Source organism: Eumetopias jubatus, unplaced genomic scaffold, assembly GCF_037043125.1.
Source record: "Eumetopias jubatus isolate StellerSeaLion01/CBP00866 unplaced genomic scaffold, mEumJub1_p1.0 scaffold_15, whole genome shotgun sequence".
Taxonomy (NCBI): domain Eukaryota; kingdom Metazoa; phylum Chordata; class Mammalia; order Carnivora; family Otariidae; genus Eumetopias; species Eumetopias jubatus.
In genome coordinates, this window is record NW_028274821.1 from 77,184,407 (window position 1) to 77,195,415 (window position 11,009).

An 11,009-nucleotide genomic window follows, 5' to 3' on the forward strand; every position below is an offset into this window, starting at 1 on the left:
GGTAAATAACTTCCAGCTTCTCGAATGCTTTAACACTCTCTCTTGTATACGCCCAACTCCACTTCCTGCCATAGACTGGTTTATCGAGACAGCAGGTAGAGAAATAGAGAATGAAAAAGGCACCCCTAAGTGAACCGCCGCAACTGTCAGACATCCTGCCAGACACGTGTCCTCCATCACCTTCTTGAATCCCCGTGGCAACTCTGACAGGTCTCTGTTAGCCCAGTTGCCCAGGCGAACCAGTCTGGGCTCAGAGCACTTGCAGGATGTGCTTGAGTTCACTTGGCCACAAGTGCCGAGGCCCAGATTCGAGCCCAGGCCTGCCTGACACATGAGCCCAGCTCTTTCTTGTGCATGGGGCCCAGTCCTCAGTGTGCCTGGGCCTAACCCTCCCAGTTCTGGTTGGAGACAATTCACCGTGAACCCCGACTGCCAGGGAACCTTGGATGGGGGACCCCTCGCCTTGGCCAAGATGAAAGCAGCTTTTCCCAGCAGCAAAGACAGGGTGGGGAATGGTTGAGGCTCCCAGCCTTGCCAGCCATCCCTGACATCCCAGACAGCAGTTTCCTCTGAGTGGAAAAAAGTCCTGGTTTCTGTCTCCAGCTTCCCCAGCAGAGAGCCTTTTACAGCAGGAGAGGGGCCAGGGGCTGGCTTCTGCCCTCTCACTCCCTGCTCCGTACCGCTGGTCCTGGTCAGTTCCTAGCTGAACTCTTGGCCCTAGGCACCCATCGTGGGGAGTTCCCTGCCTACAAGCACACAGCCTGGCACTCAGAAGCTCACAGGTAGGGCAGATCTGCTACATGCACCTTCCACAGTGACGGTAATGTCATTAATGGAGCACATACTATGTGTCTGGCCATGGTTTAGAGTCTCTGTGCCTCTTGTCTCACCTTGAGACCCCAGGAAAAACCGGACAAGGTAGACGCAGTGGAGGCTCAGAGAGGTGAACTCCCTTGTAGGAGGTGACAGAGCTGAGTGCAGGATTTAGGATTTCCTGGCTCCGAATAATAGTCACTACTACTTATGGAGGGCTTACGATGTGCCCTGCACAGTGGTAACTGCTTTTGCATGTGCTGTCTCTTTTCCGCACTCCGTCACCCTATTGTAGGTGCTGTCCTGTTAGCTTCATTTTATAGACAAGGCAGCTGAGGCTGAGAAGGGCTGAGGTCCCACGGCCAGCAAGTGGTAGAGCTGAGAGGGAAACCTCGTGAGCCTAAGTCACGAGGCAGTTGCCTCTAACCCCTATTCTGAACATCTAGTCGTAATGAGCTTGCATCTTGCCCAGGCATTTTACCCTTCCCCTGGTGGGTGGTCTTCTTCCTTCCTAGTGCACCTGGACAGGAGTCCCGGGTCTGAACTCAAGGCCAAGGGGTAAGCACACAGCATCTTCTCCCAGATGTCCTTCTAGCGAACTCTCTAACTTAACCTCTTCCCAGTCTCCGGGGCTCAGGCCTCCTGGTCACTTGGCCCAGAATGATGTCTGTCTGCTCCCTTCATCCTTCCTCCCCTTGTTGGTCTGTCCAGACGCCAGCTGTTCCCCACATCTGCCTTGTGGGGTGACCTGGGCTCGGCTGGCAGACAAGAGCAAGATAGTACAGGAAACTCAGTCTGACAGCGGTGACCATTTTCCCATCCAGACACCTGTCTGCAGTGCGAGGCAGACAGGAAGGGGTGGGACTCAGCTTCTCAGTGTGTCAGTTTATTATTTTCCTGTTGGAGCCTTGAGGAGTCTCGAATACAGAGATTTCCAGAATGGTTGCTTCAATAATTTACCCTCATAACAACAGAAAAAATTAATTTATAATTGGAATCATCCTAAGGAAGCATGTGTTGGAGGTTTAAGGGAAGAAGGGGAAACAGCCTTAACTTATTCAACATAGCAAGGCTTTGTAAGGCGTGGTGGCCTGAAACACTACTTATGGTCATGTTTTAGACGGCTGCTAAGAGACTGATTCTGGAAGATGTCTGGGAAGTTGGGGTGTAGTCCCAGTTCTATGACTTACTTCTGTGACCCTGGGCAGGCCAGGCTCACCTTTGGTTTTTATTTCTTGACACTTGGATGATGTTCATGGCTAAGGATTCTCCATCTGGCTTCCTGAGGGAATTGGCCATTGGTGAGAACCTGAAGGCTATTTGGGGCAGAGACCAGTAAAGATTAGGAAGAAATTAATCCCAGAAACGTCTCAGCACAGGACGGCATGCCTAACTGATGACATTAAGTGTAGGGTTGTAATATTTATTTGCTAAATCTAAGTGAAAACGTGGTTTTGTAGGGAAGGACATTATATCCAAACATAGCCCATTGGTCTAAGGAGTCTAGTCATTCTAAAAATCCTTAGATGGACAGCAGCCTTCTATGCTGCTGGGTGGTCCATGCTGAAGGGTTGGGTATTGGGCTGTAGAGTTGGTGATGTCCATCAATGGCTCTTAAATTTCAAATTAGCAAACTGAATGGTCTTCCTAAAACAAGTCTTGTGGTATCACACCTCTATGCAAAGCCCTTAAAGTGTCTCCCCATTTTTCTCAGAGTAAAAACCAGGCCTCCCAATGACCTATAAGGCCCTATGTGCTCTGCCTACCTCCATTACTTCTCTGACCTTACCCCCTACTATCAGAACCTTCCCTCACTTAACTCCAGCTGTCCAGCCAGGTGTCCCCCTACCTTACAGACTTTGTCACTGGCTCCTCCCTTAGCCAAGAACATTCTTCTCCATTCATCCACATGATTCACTCCCTCTCACCTCCTCCAAGGCTTTGCCCAAGTGTCAGGTTCTCAATGAGCTCCATCCTGACCACCCACCTTACATTACCCCCGGCACTCACGCACCTATTTGCTTTGGATTCCACTTTTCTTTCTTTCATAACCCTGACCACCTTGGCACATGCTATAAAATGTATTTATTATTTCATCTTGCTGATCAAATGAAAATTTCGTGAAGTCAAGAACATGCATCTGTTTGTTCAGCGATGTATCGATAGTTCCAGTGTTCCCCACTGTTGAGCACCTGCTATGGGACAGATACTGTTCTAGGCCATGAGCAAGATGGACCTGGTCCCAACCATGCTGAGTTCATGTCTTGTGGACTAGTGGCCACATAGTTAGAGTATATTAAGTGCTGACAGAGACAGAGCCAGTGAGGAGAGTCAACAAAGCTTTCTGGAGAAGGAAACACCAAAGGTGAGGCATGAAAGGCATAGTAGGTCTTAGCTAGGTAAAAGGAGTAGGGGGTGGAGGACCAGAGATTAGGATGCGAGAGAAAAGAGTGTTTCTGGCAGAGGGCACAGTCTGTGCAAAGGCCCAGACATAAGGAAGCATATTAAGGAAACCACAATTCCCTGAGTGTGGCCAGAGCACAGAATGAGAGGGGATGTAAGTAGTAAGAAGAAAATGAGCCTTGAGCAGACTTTTAAAACCAAGCCAGAGAATCTGAATCTTATCCACACGGCGTGGGAGTGTTCAATGATTCTAATCACTGAACTAGTCTAGAGGATCCTAGAAGGCTTCCTGGAAGAGGGGCTAGACATGTTTAGCTTGGAAGATTAGTAAAAGACAACAGGAAGATGACTAAACAGACTACACTAATTCCTCCTTGTCCCAAAAATCACTGGCTTCTGGAGTGTTATAATTTTTCTCTATTTGAGGTGTAGCTTTGACTTTTTCATGTGGCTGAATTAGACACTCAGTTTGATCCTACAAAGGGATCAGACCCTTCTATCCCCCCAAATTATCATCCTCATAACCACTGTCAACATCATGACCACCATCAACACCAACATCACTGATCTCACTGTCACCCTCATCATCCATCACCATTTACTGAGCATATATTACATGCCATGTACCATGCTAAGTGCTGTACATGAATTTTATACTTTACCTAAAATACTTTCAATGGGCAGGACTGGTATTACCTCCGTTTTACAGAGAAACTGAAGCCCCCCCAAAGGAAAGTAATTTGCCTAAGGACATACACTAAGTCACCAACAGGGCAAGGAATCAAACCCAAATCTCATTCCCTTTTCTCCACCTTACCCTCCACATGAGCACTGTTTCCACATTTAAATTGGAATACAGGCCTCTGTATTCATGGACTCTTCCATGCCCTGTGCCAGGCATGTATCTACCCTACCTCCAAGGAGCTCACAGGGAGTCCTTGTACTTGACATCACACCTTGGTCTACTGGATCTCATTAAATCTTTCTATCAACACGATGAAGTCCTTGGGACTCAAGAGTGGTTAAGTGACTTGCCCAAGCTCCCACAGTGGGCGGGTGGACAGGTAAGGCTTTCTGACATTTGGCATAGGATGTGTCTTGCTCCCCACACTGCACACTCTGCTTGTGACCTCCCTGTTGAGTCTGAGTCAGAATACCGCCCTTGCCAGCGTCAGAGGACCTGCAGCCAGGGCCTTGTGGTGCATTTGCCTGGGCTGCATTCCTGAGCAGCTCTCTCACACATACACAGATGGAGGTGTTATCCTGGGCAACTCACCCAGAGGAGAAACCCCTGTGCCTGAGCACCATCTCCAGCCCAGAGGAAAAAAAGGAGAGAATCCTGGCCTTTAGTCATTGACCTGGGCTTATTGACAGAATCCTAGAGTGGGTGGCCAAGCCATTTATGGGGTAGCCTAGCCACACGGTGCTGGGAATCCCAAATGTAAACTGGCCACCACAGCATTTGTGCTGTGGGTGGTAGGTTTTCTTGGGAGGCCATCTGTGGGAGAAGGTAGGAAGCTGCTTGGGGAATCAGGGAATCTGGGAATTGGGCTCAGAGCTGACTTTACCAGGATGTGGCCCTTTTTTCGGTGTCTCAGTTTCTTCCTCTTTCAAAAGGGGACCTTGACTCCTGCTCTGCCTGCCTCCTGGGGCGGGGGGCTCAGTACCAAGGAGTGGTTACAAACAAGGATGCAGATCGCAGGCCACCTGCCAGCCAAGTGACTTATCTCTGTGCATCTTAGTTTCCTCTTAAGATGTAAAATGGGGCTAGTAACAATAGCTACCTTATTAGGGTTGCTGGGAAGAGTGAGTGAGATAATGCACACTGGGTTAATTCAGCCAGGCACATAATAAAGGGATAAAAGGCTATTGGCTGTTTAAAAAAAAAGAAAGCAGTCAGCCTGGCCAGGTTGTGAAGGAGGAGCCTTCTTATTCTTGCTGGCTGAAAAGCTCTCGGTGTTTGGAGTGGACTTTCAAATCCTATGTCATCTAGTTACTGATGGGTAATGAGGCCTGGGGCAAGTTTGCTTTGTTCTAAATGTTCTGAAACCTCTATTTTCTCATCTGCAAGATGGGTTGCTAACAACAGTAGCCTCACAGGGTTGTGCAGAGTGGACTAGCCAGGAGATAGGAATTACCCGGCACGTGGAAGGCCCTCAGGAAGTGTGTGTGTGTGTGTATGTGTGTGTGTGTGTTAAAGTGGTGTTCACTGCTGTGCACCTGCCTCTTCCAAGTCAGACCGAGGAACACCTGGGAAGTGGCTAGAGCTGCTAGTCTCTACCCTTCTTTTCCCACTTGTAGGCCCCTGAATAGGGAGGAAGCTTGTGACAAAAGGAGACCCCAGGGCTGGCTCTGAACAGGCAGTTCGCTAAGACGCCAGAGGCAGGGAGGCGGAGGAAACAAGATGCTGTACATCTCCTCTGCACTAGGATCTCCGTGAGGTGGTTTGGAGACATTACTTCATTGACTCCTCACCAGAATCTGGTGAGGTCTTTCCGAGGACCCTTGCCTTACAGATGGTTAAGATGAAGTCCCCAGGGTGCCAAGGACTTGCCAAAAGTCAAGCAGTGCCTATGTGGAGCCCACACCTGAACCCAGGCTTGTCTGCCTCCTAAATTCCTAGCAAGGGCTCAGTAGATGCAGCTGCATGCACAAGCATGCAGTGAAGATAGGAAGGCTCCAGATCTGCCTCCTGAGACCAAACCTTCTAGACTTTGTTGTATTCTGATCAGGGTTCCTTCCCTCAGTTTCCAGACATGTTTCTCTGGGAAAATGTTGAAATTGCCGTGGTTGACTTGGGGAAGGAAGAAAATGGTCATACCACACCCACTTAGCCACGGTGGCCAGACTGGCCAGAGAAGCTAACTGGTGGTGGTGGAGCCCTCCCAGCTGATGACTTTGGAGAAGCTGAAGGACCTGGGGATGGCAGAAAGGGGAATGTGCAAGACAGGGTTTGTGGGAGAAAGTCTAAATTCCTACATCCTTTCTGGCCAGGGCTTTGGCCTTCTGCTTTTTTTCTCAGACTGAGAAGGCTTTTCAGACAGATGGGAAGGTAGAGACCATTAAAATTGAATCTTAATGTACAGGTAAGGAAACTGAAGCCCAGAGAAAGGAAGTAACCTGTACCTAGTCACGTAGTAAGTGAGGGCAAGAGCAGAGGCTCCCTGCCTTGGATCTGGGTATATATTCATGCATTCATTTGTTCCTCCATTCATGAGTCCACTGAGGGCCTGTTGTGTGATATATAAAGACCTAGGTCAACAACAGACAGGCTCCCTGCCCAGACTGAGCTGGCATACAAGTTCAGAGCATTTCAGCACAAGAAGGGCTTACATAGGATGCTGTGATATGGAACACAGGTGATGGTACCATCTCTGGTCAGACCAATGAGGGAGGAGGTGACACCTGAGATGAGACCTAAAGAGTGGAAGAAAAGCCAGCCAGGAAAGAGGAGCGAGGGCAGAGGAACGTTAATGGCTGGAGACTTGCTCGGGTGGGGGTTCTCTGTGTAGGCTGTTCAAGTGTTGTGCCAGCCAACAGAGGAAAGGCCAGACTCACAGAAGAGTGTTCATGTAGAAGAAAGCAACATTAATGATCCACACAACCTCCTGAATGGGTGTTCTATCACAGAAAGCCTTATCAGTTCAGTAATTCCAGTTAATCTACCAAAGAATTATGTTTTACTTTTGTAAGGTGTACAACAGTGATCTATTTTGGTGTCAGTTTTTCAAAAAAGTTTTGATTATGGGCAAAAAAAAAAAAAAAAGTAGGAAAACACTTGGAGTATTTGAGGAACCAAGAAGTAAACAAGCCACAGAAAGTGAGGAGAAGGGGACCAGGAGAGGTCCAAGAAGTGTGTGTGATCAAATCATGCAAGGCCTTGATCTCATGGTTAAGGACTTTGGGTCTTATTCTAAGAAGTCTGTTCAATTTTCGCCTATGTGAGGTGCAGCAGAAAGCATGAGCACTAAATCAGATGTGAAATTACCTCTAATGGGTCACAGAGATGGAGAGAATTGTGCACAGGACGTTAGAGGTAGCTGGATCATTTTAATGTTAGAATGTGGGCAGGAGAAGAGAGCAGATAAAGGAATGGGTTGAGTTGAGGACAAAGAAGCTGCCGAAGTCAGGGAGGTAGGAGAGAGGGACGACAGGCAGCAAAGGTATGACAGATGGTGAAATGTGAGCTGGTGGGAAATTTGATTCAGCACATATGTATTCAGCATCAAGCATCTCCTGAGTGTTAGACCACGTGCTGGGGCTTCTGGGTATTCTTGATTGATCTTCACAACCATACGAAATACAGTGTTTTTAAAAATCACCCTTTTATAGATGTAGAAACGAAGGGTCAGGACAGTGAAGAGATTTTCCCAAAAGTGTTTAGTGACTATGAGTCAAGCAAGGATGCCAGTCCAGGCCTCCTGGCTCCCACAATGGTACTCTCCCCACTTGACCTCAGTTATTAACTTTGGACTTGGCTCTGCCATCAGAGCCCCCCCTTGGAGATTTCCCTCTCTGTCTCTTCCAATTCTAACATTCTCTGCTTCTCTTAGAGATACGGAGGTTGTAGAAGAATACTCTAGATTAGAAGGCACAGCCTCCACAAAGGCAGGATGACCAGGAAGTAAAGTAGTTGTAAGCAGGACAATCTGTGAGAATGCTTCCCGTTCTTGGGAACGCCTTATGAATTTAAGTTGAAAAGAAAGACGGAGTTGTGCTAGTCATGAATATAATGAAAGGGTCAGTAAGAGATGGAGAAATGAACAGACATTCATTCCATTTGATGGCTCAGGCCCTGAGAAAACAAGAATGAATAAGACTGACGTGGTTCCTGCCTCACTGAGGGAGAGAGATGAGGAGATAGATATCTGTCATTTGATTGACCTATGTGCGGAGCATATGCCAAGAACTGTGCATTACATGGCTTTCGTCTATTCCCTTATCCTTCATCACAACCTCAGGAGGTATATGCTTTCATTATTCCCATTTAATGAATGAATTAACTGAGGCTCACAGAAGTCCTCACATGCTCAAGGTCACAGGAGTAGGTGAGAGAGCTGGGGCTTATACTTCAATCTTCCTTTTTAAATCGTTGCAAAATTGCAGGAGGGAGAGAGGTTGAGAGGGAGGGAGTAAAGGAAGGACAGAAGGCCAAGAGGCAGAGAAAAGAGTTTGATACAGAGAATGAGTCCACAAGCTAGGAGGACAAAGATGTTCTCTGAGACGGTGTGAGCACTTGGAGACCCTGCCTAGGCAGGAGGCGAATGAGGTCATTAAATCCATCTGCGCAGATGGGGACCCTCTGGGAAAAGTTATATGCAAATATCATGATGCAATGAGGTGCAATCTGAAATCCACTTGCGTTAGCTCAGGCTGGGGCTCAAGCAGGGACTGCACTGTGCTCTTTGGAAAGATCATCTGCTGAATGAAGAAGACATTTGCTCTTTCAGTTTCTAGAAAGGAAAGCCAGCTCAAGGTCACAGAGCGTATGAAGGGATGGACGGGGACCAAAATTCAGGCTTCTCCCCCACGATTGTTTTCCTTAGAGAGAGTGCATATGCTTGAGAGGGGGTAGAGGCAGAAGGAGAATCTCAAACAGACCCACACCCAGCTCGGGGCTGGATCCTGAGATCATGACCTGAGCAGGAATCAAGAGTCAGATGCTCAACCGACTGAGCAACCCAGGCGCCCCTCCCCCACTTAAAACATGTTTAAAAATTTTTCCCAGCTTTCATAATATATGTGGATAACCACATTGTATACCTCTCACCCTTTCTTATTCAAAATCTGCTCCTGAGAGCCTTCAAACCAAACCTTATGCAAAATCTCTGTGTGAAATGTCCCCCACCAAGAGCTCAGGCCCCCTGGAAAGCGGTCTGAACTTGCTGGGACATGCTCTTGTTGTTTTCATCCCTGCCTCCCCAAATCAAAATTCCCAGCATATGTCTGTCTTAAAAGATACGCGCCTGGGTGGCTCAGTTGGTTGGGCGGCTGCCTTCGGCTCAGGTCATGATCCTGGAGTCCCAGGATCGAGTCCCACATCGGGCTCCCTGCTCAGCGTGGAGTCTGCTTCTCCCTCTGACCCTCTTCCCTCTCATGCTCTCTATCTCTCATTCTCTCTCTCTCAAATAAATAAATAAAATCTTAAAAAAAAAAGTTTTAAAAAAAAAGATACTTTCATGTACTTTCTTTCACTTGACCACCACAACGGCCCTATAAGTTAAGTATTCCATTGTGCCAGTCTTATCAACCAGCTCTGGTACAGTACATTACACTTTTCACCCATGATTTCCTTCAGCCGTTAGAGTTCCCAGGGCAAGGTGGGGCTGGTAGATACCAGTTGTACAGCTGGGCACCTGAGGCTCAGAAGTAGCTTGCCTATTTTAAATACCATGTCCGTCATCTGTTACTTTGGGCAAATGCCTGCCCCTTTCAGAGAGCCTCAGTTTCCCTGTCTGTAAAAGGGTGATTGTCCTAGTACTTATCTTACAGAGTAGCCTGACCCATCATAAATGCCCTCAAAAATGAAAGTTGCTATTCTAATGATTGTGATAAAAGTTATGACATGGCTAGCAAGAAGCAGAGGAAGGACTTAAACTTGAATCTGCTGCCGACACCCACCCCCCAATCCAGTCATTGTCCTCCTGCTCAGCACTGCTTCTCTGAAAATTACTGCATCAGACCCAACCACCTGGCTCACCTCTTCTTTCTCTCTCTCTGCAGGTCACCCCCTTCCCTATGTCCTGTGACCTACAAGGTGACTGTGCTTGTCGGGACCCCCAGGCCCAAGAACACAGCCGTAAGGACCTCCGGGGATACAGCCATGGCTAAGGAAGGACAAGGAGTTGACAAAGAATTCCCAGCACCAGGACTCGCATCCCTTTGGTATTGATTTCACAGTCAGCTGCTCAACGGAATGGCCTCCCCACACCAGGGATCCTTAGCACCCAACCGGTCTGCCTTTAATTTCACCCAGGAAGGACTTACAGTAGGGGCGCATGAGCCAAGTCTCACCACGCTGGATGATGAAATGGAATCCCATCCCAAAGTCTTAGATGGATTGCAAAGATGAGTGTGCAGTCCCAGAGCCTAAAATTCTCATTTGTCACACAACCACAACAAGAAACATGTTCTATATTTAGGAGTGTGCACATATGTGGTTAGTACACATGCATGCATACACACCCAAACAAACATCTGCGTGAGGACAGTTTGGGAGACTGAGCAGAGAGAAACTGGAACACACTCAGTCTTTCCTTTCCCAAGCTCCTAGCCAATACTGTCCTTGGGAGAAAGAGAGTTGCAGAAACTGCCAAGGCCAAGTGTTGAGATGTCAAGATAGCTTGCACTCTGAGGCTTGGAACATGTAGGGCATGCACAATCGTGCAGTCCTTTGGGATTAGAAGTGAATGGTCTCTGATCACCTACCTTCTAAGGAAGTAGGACCCAGGACGAGGTAAAGAATCCAAGGTACGCAAAGCCCCCAAATTCTTCTGCTGCCATGGGGGATTTTACCCCAACTCCAGGGTTTGCGGCTAAGCTGGAAATGGCATAGGGTTGCAGTGTCAAGGTATTATAACAGCCCCCTGCTTGAGGCCATAATATCCCTCCAGAACCCACCCATTCCCCAAATCTTGCCTTGGGACCACATTCGCTGCTACTTTTCCTGCTGCTCTATCCTATACATTGAGTACCCCCAAGATGGTAGGACTAGGTTAGGAAAAACCCCACACAACCAAACAGTCTGCCTTAAAAGTGACCCACATTTTTCCACAGCTCCTCACTTCTTAGCC

The 11,009-nt window shown here is 47.9% G+C and overlaps 1 protein-coding gene across 1 annotated transcript in view; it reads left to right on the top strand.

The window, feature by feature from the left end:
• PAPPA (pappalysin 1) overlaps nucleotides 1-10,047 on the top strand; it is a 232,022-nt gene extending 221,975 nt beyond the window's left edge. The window contains exon 22 of the mRNA XM_028107916.2: nucleotides 9,940-10,047. Coding sequence (XP_027963717.2) covers nucleotides 9,940-10,047 — 108 coding nt within the window. The remainder of the gene's footprint in view (nucleotides 1-9,939) is intronic.
• The last annotated feature ends 962 nt before the right edge of the window (nucleotides 10,048-11,009 follow it).